This window comes from Barbus barbus (assembly GCF_936440315.1).
Source record: "Barbus barbus genome assembly, chromosome: 23".
Lineage (NCBI taxonomy): Eukaryota > Metazoa > Chordata > Actinopteri > Cypriniformes > Cyprinidae > Barbus > Barbus barbus.
This window is the reverse complement of record NC_136751.1, coordinates 223,122-237,809: the sequence shown is the minus strand read 5'-3', so window position 1 is coordinate 237,809 and position 14,688 is coordinate 223,122. Positions and strand designations below refer to the sequence as shown.

Sequence of the window (14,688 nt, the reverse complement as noted above, 5' to 3'; positions counted from 1 at the left end):
CTATATTTAAAGATAACTAAAGATAACAGATTTATAAATTGTTAGCATATACTTAATCATTTGTGAATGTATAGTTATGTTTTGTAAATGATTAGTTCATCATCATCTAATCACTTGTAAATGATTCAAAACTTATTCTACAAAACATAGATAAAAATATTAACATATCAATTATTAATCATCTATGAATGCATAGTCATGTTTTGTAAATGATTAGTTCATCATTAGCTAATTACTTGTAAATGACTTTTAAATGAATTAACAAAACATACCCAAATTGTTAGCATATCACTTATTAATTGCTTATGAATGTTTTGTAAACGATTAGTTAATCATTAACTAATCACTTATAAATTACTTATAACTGGACGTTATTATAAAGTGTTACCAATGTTCTTTTATTTTTAATGGCATTTTTCAGTTCAACAGAGAAATAAGGTGTGTGGTAAACATAAATTGCACATACTCACACGTCAAACTTATTAAAAGCATACGTTTTTAAAAATGGGCATAACTGCTTCAAAATGTGTATTTTCAGTATAGCTGTGTATGATTTACGTTGTAGAGTAAAACATCTAAATATCATGAAGTTATGTTTTACTCAGAACAAAACCCATTATAAAACCTCATAGGAAAATCTGGAAGGAATCTTCTGAGTTTTGAATGTTGTTCCCAATCCTGTAGTTCACCCAGAACGCGGTTCCGCTGGATCCAGCCTCACTTCGCTCCTGGAGCTGATGGCTGGGTGCTGGACAGTGTGCTGCTGACGCCCGGCTGCCCGTGGATGTGCTCCGGTCATGGACTTTGTGACAGCGGACACTGTGTGTGAGTGTGGACACCAGCTGCTTTAGCTCCTGATAGCTTCATATGCCTCTCATGCTCCTCAGTGATCCTGCAGTCATGCTGGTTTTTCTCTTGCTCAGCTGTGATAAGGGCTTCGGCGGGCCTCACTGCGTGCCTCTAGTTGCTTTGCCGTCTGTTTTGAAGGAAGATTTCAATGAGAACCTGAGGGCTGATGTCTGGCCGGAGGTGTACGGGGCAGAGAGAGGCACGCTGAGCGGAGAACCTCTGAAATCAGGAACGGCCCTCCTCTTTAAAGGAGTGAGTATTGCAGTGAAACAGCAGTGATCTTCCAGTATTGAATTTCTGCACTGCCTTATGCATCAAATCGTCTATTCTCACAGCAGTAAAGGACCACTTGTTTCCAGCATTTATTTAATAAGTAACACATTATTTTGACTGTCCACTTTCGACATTCTACTAACTCTAAATATCTTTGCAGCTCCATGTCAAATAGCAGTCATTAGTAGACTGTCTACCTCATATCTGCTCACACTTTATTTTGAGGGACATTCTACTGACTATGAAAGTCTCTTTGCAAGTATATTTCAACTTATTTTACTAACTCTAACCTAACAGTCTGATAATACTTTAAAGAGAGCTTTACTTTAAAGAGAGTTGAAAGAGTTGCAAAATTATAGTAAATAGACTTTTTTAACAAAGAGAAGTTTTAGTGTTTCTATTGGCCAACATAGTTCGTCCCCGCGCCCACTTGCTTGTGGGGTCCCACAGGGCTCAATTCTTGCCCCAGTTTTATTTTCTATATTTATGCTCCCGATGGGTGCTATCTTTGAGAAACATGGAGTGTCCTTCCAGCTGTATGTGGAAAGTAAAGAATTCTTAGGACCTCTGTTGGATTGTCTAAACGAATTACAAATATGGTCAAAGCAGAATCTTTTAGTGTTAAACGAGAACAAAACCGAAATTATTTTATTTGGTTTAAAGTCATGTGAAATCTGTGTCCTTCATTTTGGCCATCTGTCTTCCTACTTTACACCCTGTGCTAAAAATCTTGGTGTTCTTTTTGATGGCAACATTGGTTTTGAGAAACAAATTAGTGCAGTGGTCAAATCAAGTTTCTTTCAGTTACAGTGTTTATCTAAAATCAAATCTTTACTCTCTGTAAAACAGTTTGAACAGATTATTCACTTGTTTGTTTTATCTCGTTTAGATTACTGTAATTCACTATACTATGGTATAAGTCAGTCCTCTATAATGCGTTTACAGATGGTCCAAAATGCTGCTGCAAAGATGCTGACAGGCAGACGAAGATTCGATCACATCTCGCCCATTCTTATTTTGCTAAATTGGTTCCCAGTCAAATTTAGAATTGTTTTTAAAATTTAAATTTTTGTCTTTAAATGTCTTCATAATCGAGCACCATCATATCTGTAACGTAGGAGGCATCATGACAACAAAGTGGGGATACAATTGCAGGCTTTATTAAAAGAGTGTAGTCACGACAGGCAGGGTAAGACATCATCAAACAATCACATCCAAGGCACAGGCAAAAGAGTAATCCAACAAGACAGGCAATAGTCAGGGCAGGCAGCGGTCAATCAAAAACAGGGTAACAGTCCATGGATCAAAACACGAGAAAGGCAAAACTTAGGAACACGGAAACTAGGAAACATGGAAGGAGTGTGTGTGTGCCATTCTTATAGTATGAGACTGATGAGGAGATGAGATACAGGTGATTGCAACTGGTGACAAGTCCGGGCAAAGGGTTATAGGGAATGTAGTGTGTGAGAATGTGAGAAAAGTCTGGAGGGGAGTGCCCTCTTGTGGAGCTCATGGGCACTCCAGCTGGTAATCGTAACAATATCTCTCTAAGGCAATCTCTATTCATAAACCAAATAGGTCCCTAGGATCCAGTAATCTTGGTCTCCTCTCTGTTCCTAGATTGAGGTTCCATTGCAGAGGTGGTCGAGCCGTCGCTGTTGCCAGCCCTAGTCTATGGAACAAATCACCAGCTTCTGTTAGAGCTGCGCCCTCTTTGCAAATATTTAAATACCTGCTTAAAAACATATTTTTTCAATAGCTTTTATCTAGCCATGTCAATTGTATTGTTATATTGTGTTTTGTGGTTTCTAATTAGTTTTTTTTTTTTAGTTGTAAGTCGCTTTGGATAAAAGCGTCTGTTAAATGACTAAATGTAAATGTAGCACAGTACAGTAGTATAGTACAGCACTTTGGATCAACCGGTAGTTGTGTGGAAGTGCTTTATAAAGAAAGAAAGAAGGAAAGAAAGAAAGAAAGAAAGAAAGATAGAATGTCTAAAGTGGGCTATCGAAATAGTGTTAACATTTCATGTAATTATACGTTGGTTTTGCAAGTATAACTGCATAATAAACTTTCATAGAACTTTTCTGTAATGGAGTTTTATGAGTAAATGAAAAGAAAGCAGTTTTCTCTATTTTCCTGACTTTGTCTGGATATCTGCTGTGTTCCTGCAGGAAGGGCTGCGTATGCTAGTCTCTGCAGATCTGGACTGCACAAACACCATGTACATCCAGTTTTCATTCAAGTTCATAACGAAGGGTGAGTCTGACGTGAAGCGTGTTGTATCTCCAACTTTTCTGCTTGTCTTCTGTTAGCTGATGGGAATGAATGCATTGGTTGTAAGCACATTCTTTTCTGTGTGTTTTACTCGCAGGCGTACCTGAGCGCTCTCACTCCGTGCTGTTGCAGTACTCGGTGAATGGAGGGATCAGCTGGCTGCTTATAGACGAGTTTTATTTCCCCACTTCCACAGACACGCTGTTTGTTCACATGTCTTTGCCTCCCAGCGCACAGACGAACGCTACGCGCTTCAGATTGTGGCAGCCGTACAACAGTGGTAAGAAAACACAGTCAATCAAACTTACCCACATTCACCTCACTCAATTACAAATACATCACTAGTATATCGAGATGAGTTTCTGTTTTTCCATCATTGAAAGTGAGAACCATAACAGGATAATTGGCTCTATGAGAAGAACTTTAATGCGTAAAGGCTGGAATACATTATACAACATTTGCCCAGATTTTTGCACCAATTTACAGCCTGGAGGAGTCGATGCTAGAAGCTGAAAGTCAAATCCAGTGTGCAGATTTGAGTTGATAGATTTCATAGAACATTGCGTAGTGTATGATAGTCACAGACTCCGATTCTTTGAGCTTCAGACTCTGGTTCCATCCAGTTGGCAATCAAACATGTTTTATATTTTGAGCTGATTTTGGAAGGCTTATTGTTTTAATGTGTTGCACGTATCCATGCGGCAAGGTACGTAAGTCTGGTATTTTATGATGCTCAGTTTCCTCTGTAACTGTTTACAAAGTTGGCAAGTATATGATGCCCAGTGTTTTAAAAGTCACGTTGTGTATTTCAGCCTTAAGATGACAATCAAATGTGCATTTGATTCCAAAGCCTGATCTCGTATAAATGCCTCAAACATGGGCAAGCAAGTGACACGATGCTCTTGTTCTAATCAGTGTCTAACAGAGCATATATAATACATTTTATTTAGTATAGCACCTTTAAAAGAGTATTTTATCAAAGCGCTTATATGTCTTTTTGTCATTGCTATAATTGTTACACTTGTCATTTTTCAAACCCGCAGGGAAGAAAGAAGAGGTGTGGGTGATTGATGACCTGATCATAGATGGCAACACCATCAATAGCTTGCCAGTTATATTAGACAGTTTTGAGGGAGGTCCTCAGGAGGGGAACTGGCTGTTTTATCCTGGAGGAAACACTGGATTCTACTGCCCATATCAGAGGGCAGCACTGTGAGTATTTGCATAGCGTTCAGCTCATATCAGCACACAATGTACAGTACACCAATGTCCGAGGATATAAACCATAGTCAGCTCATGCCTCTGGATTTAAGCAGTATCAGCCCAGCTTCTGTCATCCAAACTCAACAGGATTCTGCATGTTCTCAGTGTTGAGAGAGAGCGATGGCATCATCTTAGTCTCACTGTGTTTGCAGTGAAGAGGACTCAGCCATGGTGTTCATGTCCAGTGAGCTGGGTGAGCACTCCATCACCACCAGAGATATTGATGTCAATGAGAACACCGTCATCCAGTTCGAGGTAGGGCTTTGCACGATACATGTTGGCATCTTCAGAACTGTAAGTTGGGATAAGGAATGTCATTAGCTACTGTATGATTCCTGTTCTAGATTAATGTGGGCTGCACAACGGAAAGCTCTTCCTTGAACCCTGTCCGTCTGGAGTTTTCTCGAGATTTTGGAGCCACATGGCATCTACTGGTTCCTCTGTGTGCCGGAGGGCCCAGACTCAGCTCTCTCTGCTCCACTGAGCTCCACCCAGCCAGTGTCTACTATCCCGGCACCACGCAGGGCTGGAGAAGAGAAATTATCCAGTTCGGCAAGCTGCGGTTGTGCGGGTCAGCGAGAGGCACTTGCTTGTGTGTTTTTGCGCTTCATTGTTGTGTGTTGGGTGTGTGACGGTGTTTCTGTGCTCTGCAGCTCAGTGAGGTTCCGCTGGTATCAGGGATTTTATTCAGGTGGCACGGCTCCAGCCACATGGGCCCTGGACAGCGTTTACATCGGCCCTCAGTGCCAGAACATGTGTAATGGCCATGGCGTGTGTGTGCGTGGCACTCACTGCAGCTGTGATCCGGGCTTCTCTGGTCCTGACTGCTCCGTTCCAGATGTGCCAAACCCGGATTTCCTGAAGGAGGATTTCGAAGGTACAGAAGCAAACAGATGTTTTACACTATGTTGTTATCTGACATGATATTTCATAGTCATGATATTTCTAACATTGTAGTGGCTGCAAAAAGAATTTGGACTCTTAAGTCACACTGAAAATGTCTGCTCTAGAAAAAAGTAATGTATTTAAAATACATTTCATAGTTCAAATCTACTAACATATCTACTGGCATATCACTTAAGACTTATACTGATATAAAAAATATAATTAAACTTTTTTTGGAGTACTATTGTGCACAATGCACATTTCTTAATATTAATCCTAAAATGTATTTTAATGTCACTATTGATGAGTATTGTATGGTCTTTGAATAACATCAGTCTTTACATGCAAGGTATTAAAAGTTTACCTGAAGTATATGAATGAATGAATGAATGAATGAATGAATGATGCATTTATATAGTGCTTTATTGTGTATTGCTGTACACCCAAAGTGCTTTACAATCATGGGGGGGGGGTCTCTCCTCAATCACCACCAATGTAGTAAGTATCAAGTATACTTGCAATAGTTCTACTTTAGCTCAATCAAATATACTTGGGTATATCTTTAGTTGGACGACAGCACTACTTCAGCACAATTAAAGTGCATTAAGTACAAAATTAGTAGTTCCAATTTAGCAGACTTTAAGTATACCAGTTACAATTGCAGGGTATATTTATTACAGTTTTTGTTTTAACTTTTTACACACAAAATCTTTTTTTGTCACACAGTTTCTGAAAGCTGACTCTCAAACAGCAGAAACACACACCAAATCTGCAAAACCAGACACTAATTCTCAGACTTTGACTCAGTTTTCAAATTCATAAAACACTTTTTGCTAAACACAACACACAATTCTCTATGTAACACACAAAAATCTATCAGGAATTAATATTATGGCAAAGGTGTTTGCAAATGTTTGCTTTTGAGATGTGTTTGATATGTGATATTTTGAATGCAGTGCTTCATTTTGCAAGAGATGTGAGGCATTTTGCATTTTGTGTGCAATTCTTGGATTTGTGTGTAAAGTTTTGAAAAAAAGAGGCAAAGTTTTTGAATGTGTGTAAGCAGTGGAAATAAAGTATATAAATGTGTAAATATTTAAAGTATACTTAGCATGCAATAAATGTATTTCAAATTTAAATACATTTAATTTTCATTTTAGTATATTTATTTTTCACTAGGGTGATAGCCATTGCATGAGATACAAAATATCAAAGCTAGTGTCATTTATCTTAAAGAAAAATAACACAAGCAGAAATAATAATATTGAAATAATTGTGATTAAATCACTCTTCAGGAGGTCAAACTACCAACGAGCTGCTTGTACTGGGATAGCAGAACATGCTTCTTCCAGCCTAAGATGAATTTGCCTTCTATGTTATCAATGAATTGGGATTAATATAAAGTAATTTACTGGAAAATGATGTGAGTGGTTCTCAGTTGTTTTGAATCTTAGGATGCTCTTGGCCCTCCAGCAGACGTGTGTGGTCTTTAGTCACTTTAACATTGCGTCTTAAAGATTGAAAATGAATAACAGCTGGCTCTTCCAAGATTTTTATCATAAGAAACTACTTTGACACAAGAAGCAGCAAAACGTTTAGTTTTCTCTTTCTGCAGCATTGGGCTCCCTAGCCCTGCTCTCAAGTAAGCTTGTTGGTGCAATATATATTGCACACGTGATTGTGCAATATAGTTTCTACTGCTTATTTATTTATCTGTTTTTTCCGCTATGTTGAGCTGCTTGTTGTGTGTTACTCTTTATTCTGTGTTTTGTAACCGTACAGTAAACAGGAAGTATCTTCATGCTGATTGACTAGAGCAGATTCTTTGGGATTTGTTTGTATATAAAAATTGTCCATTTTATTGATTGTGTCACACAGGTGGGGTTTTGGAGTCTGAACATTTCAAGTTGATGAGTGGAGGAAAGCCTTCCAGAAAGTGCGGCATCACCACCAGCGGGAACCACCTGTTCTTCAGTGAGGACGGTTTGCGAATGCTGGAGACATTAGACCTGGACCTGTCTAATGCTAGGTATTCCACAAACACACCAGATGGTTCACCGTAAAAAATGTCCTTCACACCATTAGTAATGTTGGAGATGTGTGTGTCCCGATCAGGTTTATCCAGTTCTTCCTGAGACTGGGCTGCGGTAAAGCAGCACCTGACCCGCGCTCCCAGCCGGTGCTCCTGCAGTTCTCTGTGGATGGAGGGCTGAACTGGGCTCTTCTGCAGGAGTTCCTCTACAGCAACGGCAGTAACCAGGCTCACCTGGTGGCCCTGGAGATCCCTCTCCGAGCGCGAACCTCAGCCACACGCCTGCGCTGGTGGCAGCCGTCTGAGAACGGACACTTCCACAGCCCCTGGGTTATTGATAAAGTAAAGAGCTGCTACGCCAAGACACGTGTGACATTACTGCAATACACTCATTAACACAGTATTAAATATCATAAACATTTTAAAAACAGTGCCTTGCAAAGGCAATTCAAAACCATTAAGCATTTTTTCCATTTTACTACATTATTAAAGCTGTTATGTAAGCTGATATTTTAACTCCACTGAAACTCAGAGCTCATTATTTGATTATTCTTTATTTTGATAGTTTACTTTAAACACTCTACTAACTAGAAGTAACTTTGCAACTACATGTCAACTAACCCTCATTAGAGTATTAGTAGACTGTTGGGTTAGGGTTAGTAGAATAAATTGACATGTTCTTGCAAAGTTACTTATAGGTCGCAGATTGTCTAAAATGGATAATTTAAATGAAGTGTTAACAGTTATTTTTATTCTGAAAGTGTTTTATATCACAAAATGATAATCTAGGAGTGACGACTGGGTACGGTAAGTACATACTAGCTTCATATATCATTCAGTTGCTATTTTCATAGATTTCATCAGTAGATTTGATCCAGGTTGTTCAGGTTAGGCGCATGAATGCCACTGGCTGTGGACTGGGCCACACTGGGACATGTTTGAGTCAGTCCAGTCCATTCGTGTTTAAGATCAACGTCCCACTGAAAGTTTCAGGACTGTTTCTTCTGGAAGAGATTATCTTGCAGTATCTTTTGCACGTCTCACTAACCCTGTTTACATCTGGAATTAAGATGAGTTCTTAGTGGTCCAATCACAAGTGGTCAGCCAAGATGCTTTACGTTTCCATCTGATTTTAACATGCATTGCAAACATGCATTCTACCCGGTCAGGTACAGTTTCAGCCGTTTCAAATAAAAATATTATAACTAAAGATTTTAAATCCAGTAAAATTCAGGCTGCATTTCTCAAAAGCATCCTCAGCTAATGGTTCTACGAATTACTTAGGCTTACAATGCTTTTGGAAAACACTGGCCAGGAGTCTGAATGGTTTTGCAAGGCACTGTTTATACAGCCAGTGAACATATACATTTTGGCTGGTTTTGGATCTGTACGTAGAGTGGATATGTGATCTTTGTGATTGGTTTGTGTGTGTGTGCAGTTGGTTGTGGGCGGCAGTGCCAGCGGTTGGGGGCCGCTGGAGGATGACTTCTCCTCCACAAATGGACGCTCTTGGCTGCTGCACCCCGGTGGCACGCGGATGCCGGTGTGCGGCTCTGACGGTGAAGCATTCGCCTTCATCGAGAAGTCAAACACGCGCTACGGCATCACCACCGACATCAGTCTGGGCCCAGATGCCTTCATCCAGTTTGATTTCTCTGCCTCTTGCTCCGTCACCACCTCCTGCTACAGTACGTCCCCTGACACGAGTGTGCGCTTCTGTCTGTGTCATGAATAAAAGGGCTTTCCTCTGACCGCTGATCATTTGTCTGCAGCGGTGGAGCTGGCGTACTCTTTGGATCTGGGTCTCACATGGCTGCCGCTGGTCAGGGATTGTTTACCCACAAGTCCAGACTGTTCTGCATACACACTGCAGAGAATACTGGTGTCAGATACTTACAACAAGTGGGGCAGAGTTACATTACCCATTCCACCCTATGCCAGGTAAGAACCCATCCACAATAGTTTCCTGTTTAACACTGTAAAGCTGGATTCTCGAGAATCTGTATTGTATAAAGACTTGACTTGACACCAGCATATAAATCAAGTAAGGAATAATTAACAAGGCATAGAATTATTGAAAAATAATGCAGAGGTGGTAATGATGTTACACCTCAGGTGTGCATTATTTTTTAATAATTCAAAGGACTGGAGTCAATTATTCTACTTATACCACTGTTACAACCCCTCAAGACATTGTTCAGATAGTATTCATTTCATATGCATCTCATCCCAAGCCTCCGTTTCTAAATTCAGTGCGTCATTGTAGAGTTAGTAACATCTCTCTATGGTGTTTGGCAGCAGCGTAAACTAATAGCGAAACTGTAAGTTCATCTACTTCAAGAACAGCAACGTTACCACCTCCATACTCTGCAATGTCATTTAACCTTTCAGTTGCTAACTATATTACTGAAAAATTCATTTGCAGGGTAGCGCTGACAAAGAAGTGAGTTTGGAGTAAAAACTTTATTAAATCTGGTATTTTCACGTGCTTTCAGATGGAGCAGCATTTACTACACAGAGCCGTAGTTCACTGAGAAGCTACGCAAACAGCTGTCATTATCGCAGAACAATTTCTTCGATTACATAATGTGAAATTATATCATCTGTGATATAATTTTTTTTTTTGCACAGCTTGTCAGTGAACTACGGCCCTGTGAAGTAAATGCTGCTACATCTGAAAGCAGGTGATGAGATTTACTGCTGATCACAGAACCGGCTTCACTGACAAGATGCGCTTGAATATCGCATTCAATTAATCGTGCAGCCCTATTTTTAACACTTTTTTGGTCATATTTATTTGCTTTGTTAAGTGTCTTTGGTTCTTTTTTGGTTGTTTTGCTAGGCTGTAAGGACCTTTGAAGTAACTGAAATTATATGGTGAAGTGATTTGGAAGTGTAACAGACCGGGAGCTACTTCATAGCTGCACGTTTCCTGGAAAATAATTGTACACATTACAATATCCATCAACCAATCAGAATCAAGCATTAAACAGCCTGTGGTATAGTGACTTCTAAGAATTGAATGGTATTTAGTTGTCTTTTGTGTCAAACGCTCAGGTCCACGGCCACACGTTTCCGCTGGTTCCAGCCAGCGCCATTCGATAAGCAGCAGACGTGGGCTCTGGATAACCTGTACATCGGTGACGGCTGTCCTGAGATGTGCTCTGGCCGCGGCCGCTGCAGACAGAGCTCCTGTGTGTAAGTCACTCTCATGTTCACCACGTAATGCCTGCTGCAAGTTTTTCCTGTTCCTCACGGCTCTTGTCTTTCAGATGTGACCCTGAGTGGGGCGGCGAGTTCTGCGATGAGCCTCTGCTCTCTCTGCCCGCTCAGCTCAAGGACAGTTTCAGTCGAGCTCCGGCGCTCAATCACTGGCACCTGCTGACCGGCGGCAAGATCAGCAGCGTCTGTGGAGCTGTGGCCTCAGGATCAGCGCTGCACTTCAGCGGGGTAATACCGTCCGTCCTTCAGTCTCTGTTTCAGTTTGAGGAGTTTCTCACATTCAGTGATTCGCAGTCCTTAAATGACACTATTGCAGCATGAAATCATAATATCATGAAGTCAGAAAAATATGGCAGTTTACTAACGGTAGATGAAAAGTAGAAACAAAATAAACAAATTCATAAGTATTCCAGCTCTCAGAGTTAATACTGAGGATGACCGTTGGCAAAGAGCTTATTTTCCTGAAGACTGTGTCCCAGGAGTCTTAGGATTGCAACTTTATTTTCCTCTAAGGCTTTTTTTTATCGTTTGCCCATCTATTTTTCATTCTCTGTTTATGAGTTTCCCATCCCTGCTGTCTTTCACCGTAGGGATGCTGTTCTCACCGCAATGTAAGCTTAAGAATGAGGCACAAAAGCTCAATTTTACTTTCATCAGACCGTGAAATCTTTCTGCAGGTAGCTGCCTCTCAACTGCCTCTAAGCAAACTCCATCTCAAAAATCATGAGTTTATTCAGCAAAACCTTTCCATGATTTTTTTTTTTTTTAAGAAAATCTGTCTCTGTCTAGCTTTCTATCCACTGTAACAATTTATAAGCTCAGAAGGGAATTCTATATAAATAATTACGATTAATTATAATTAATTTACAATTATTTATATCGGCTGACAGTAATAACGGTCGCAGAATTAAATTGCCATCGACTGATCTGTCCGTCCAGCGAACATTCAGTGTATGTTTGTATCAACTCTAAGAAAAGGTATTTCCTTGGCCACAGAAAATACTTTCCTATTAATGCATTAGAGCATTGTAGCAAGGGTCAAAATCATAAAGGGACCATTCATTTGCAAGGCAGAACCAGAAACTCATGTAATTTGTGTACACGTTTATTAACTAAACACTAACGCAAACTAGTCTAACATATGAACAAACAAACATACATACGTACAATCACTCATACATGGGGAAAGGCTAAATGATAATTGATGGATGAAGCCATCAGGAAAACCAGAGAATGCAGTTATGGAGAAAGTCATTTAACCACCTGAGTAAAACCATCAGCACCATTTATAATGGGGTTTATAACTTATACTAAACCTCTGTTTCGTTTAGTTAAATGTTATACTTGCACTGCCTTTGGTCGGGTCGAGTGTCCGGAATGCAGTCTCTGATGAAAGTCTTAATGGTTTCAAAGTTTTGGACTTCCGGGTTGAAGAGTGATGAATTCCAAAAATGTTCTCAGGTAGAAATGTTCTTCCAAGTTTTGAATGGAAAAGAGCGAAGAAAGAGATCATGCTGAGGTCCAAGGAGCTTGGTTGAATGGAAAGACAAGGCCGCAAAGGCCTGGCACAAAAACTTAGAGGGTCAGAAAAAGTTCTAGATCACATCTTAGGATCTAACAAAACCGCAGACTCTTGGGCATCTCTGAAGTGGGAGCTTTATCTGCTATAGAGGTCACACCTCTGGGATGTCAAATACCCAGTGGAGTCCTGGATTTTTGGAGGGAAAGTTTTACGATTCTTTGGTAATTTGGTAACATGGTAATTTGCATAGGTAATTCAGCTGGGTTAATGCACAAACTTCTAAAGATTCTTAGGAAACTAATATGTTGCATAGGTATCGACATGTAATATTCACTCTCAATTAGATCATCTGAAGTCGAATTGATAGAGACTAAACGTGATGCAGCTAAAGTGATATTAACTAGTGATCTATCATAAGCATGCAGAAAACAGTGTACAATACACAAAAACATATACAAGAACAGTAATAATATACACAATGGCCTAAAGATATGTGTGTTCATTCAAAGAAGGATTTTCTATGAATTAAGTAGAGAAGAGTCAATTTTTATGGTGTAATGTGTCTTTCCTAAGAGGCAAAGAAGTGAGTTCCCGCATTCCTTTGAGCAATAAAAACAGTGTTATCAGATGGGTTGCCATGGAACCAGAGACATATTCTGCCTTCTTAGGTGTTAGATACATTTCGGGGGGAAGGGTCCACAGACCCTCATAGTTGGCCTTTTGGTTAGGTGAGGGGGCATAAGAGATTATTTGTTAAATATAATAAATATTTGTGTCTGATTGGTCCAAATGTTACACCACCTACCTGTCTGTTGTAATAATGTTTCAGTGTACATGACAATATTGCTACCGTGCTGTTTGTAAGCGATGGTAGTTTTGAATGAATCGGAGTGTCATGTGTCATTGCTGTTGTTTGTCCAATGGCCAGAGCTGCTCTCGTCAGCTGGTGACGGTGGATTTGAATCTGACCAGTGCTGAATTCATCCAGTTCTATTTCATGTATGGCTGTATGATCGCACCCAGCAATCGAAATCAGGGTGTTCTGCTGGAGTTCAGTGTGAACGCGGGGATCAGCTGGAATCTGCTGACTGAGATCTTCTACGATCAGTACAGCAAGCCTGAGTGAGTCTCTCTGCTACAACTGTCATCTTCTTGATTTGAACCATTCCAATAACCATTCTTACATTCCAAGATCGACCTTGTGCTCCATGCACATTATCCAGCTCTGCATGCATACAGCGCATCTCTCTGCAGATGTCGAGTAACTGGACCCTGTTGAAAAAAACTGGTTAGGTATGTTTTGAGCAGGAGCTAGTTGCTTAGGACCAGCACATGACCAGCTCAAACCAGCTGCCATGCTTCAAAACATACCTAACCAGCATATGCTGGGGAGTCCTCTCACTCAATTAAACATGTAACATAATAATGTCATGAGACAACAGTGCAGCGTAGAACTGCTTGAAATACTTATCCTTACATGCACTGTTCCTTACACTGCTTTTCAAAATAATAGAAGGGTAGAACTTTTCTAGTCTTTTCCGTGTTAAAACAGTCGAGTGGCAACCTTTTTAAATGTAATGTATTAAAGGTCCTCTGGTTGGAGTGTAGTGCATTCACACTGTAACTGGAAAGGTTTTCTCCTGTAGGTTTGTGAATGTTCTGCTGCCCCCTGCTGCGCGGACGGTGGGCGTCCGGATCCGCTGGTGGCAGCCGCAGCATGACGGGGCCGATCGGAGTGACTGGGCTCTGGATAATGTGCTGATCTCCGGCTCAGATGCTCACGCTCAGATCTCAGACACATTTGGAGGAGCAGCGCTGCCCAGCCATGAGAGAGCACCGGCTGACGGCACACACACACGACACAGCGGCTCATCCACCATCCACGAGGAGACCATCGGTACGAGATCACATCTACAGACACACACACACACACATCCCATAGGTGTAATGGTTTTTGTGCTATTGCCCTACACCTAAACTTAGCCCTCACAGGAGACTGTGCATTTCTACTTTCCCAAAAAAAACTCACTCTGTATGCTTTATAAGCGTTTTGAAAAGTGGGGACATGGGTCAATGTCCTGAAAAGTCACCTTCATCTTGTAATACCTGTGTAATACCTGTGTCATTATACACATTTATGTCACAAAAACCTGTGCACACAGACACACAGACATACACACATACACACACACACACACGACACAGCGGCTCATCCACCATCCACAAGGAGACCATCGGTACTAGAGATTTATACACACACACACACACACACACACACCTTATGAGGGATCAACAAAAGTTTCCCCTTTTATACAGATGGTAATGAAATTGAAATTCTAACACTGTTGGTGTTCAGCTACATATA

General features: G+C 40.6%; 1 protein-coding gene across 8 annotated transcripts in view; it reads left to right on the top strand.

The window, feature by feature from the left end:
* The window catches only part of LOC306842841 (reelin-like), a 140,707-nt gene that overhangs the window by 101,626 nt on the left and 24,393 nt on the right, over positions 1 to 14,688 (top strand). For all 8 annotated transcript variants that reach the window (XR_013781786.1, XR_013781787.1, XM_079373969.1 and 5 more), the window contains exons 35-50: positions 685 to 825; positions 924 to 1,101; positions 3,297 to 3,381; positions 3,497 to 3,679; positions 4,443 to 4,611; positions 4,815 to 4,917; positions 5,007 to 5,233; positions 5,316 to 5,539; positions 7,426 to 7,576; positions 7,663 to 7,921; positions 9,018 to 9,267; positions 9,352 to 9,520; positions 10,637 to 10,777; positions 10,852 to 11,029; positions 13,252 to 13,445; positions 13,970 to 14,220. Coding sequence is in view for 6 of the 8 variants with exons in the window: in XM_079373969.1 (XP_079230095.1) it covers positions 685 to 825; positions 924 to 1,101; positions 3,297 to 3,381; positions 3,497 to 3,679; positions 4,443 to 4,611; positions 4,815 to 4,917; positions 5,007 to 5,233; positions 5,316 to 5,539; positions 7,426 to 7,576; positions 7,663 to 7,921; positions 9,018 to 9,267; positions 9,352 to 9,520; positions 10,637 to 10,777; positions 10,852 to 11,029; positions 13,252 to 13,445; positions 13,970 to 14,220 (2,903 nt within the window). In the remaining 2 variants the exon portion in view is untranslated. The remainder of the gene's footprint in view (positions 1 to 684; positions 826 to 923; positions 1,102 to 3,296; positions 3,382 to 3,496; positions 3,680 to 4,442; positions 4,612 to 4,814; positions 4,918 to 5,006; positions 5,234 to 5,315; positions 5,540 to 7,425; positions 7,577 to 7,662; positions 7,922 to 9,017; positions 9,268 to 9,351; positions 9,521 to 10,636; positions 10,778 to 10,851; positions 11,030 to 13,251; positions 13,446 to 13,969; positions 14,221 to 14,688) is intronic.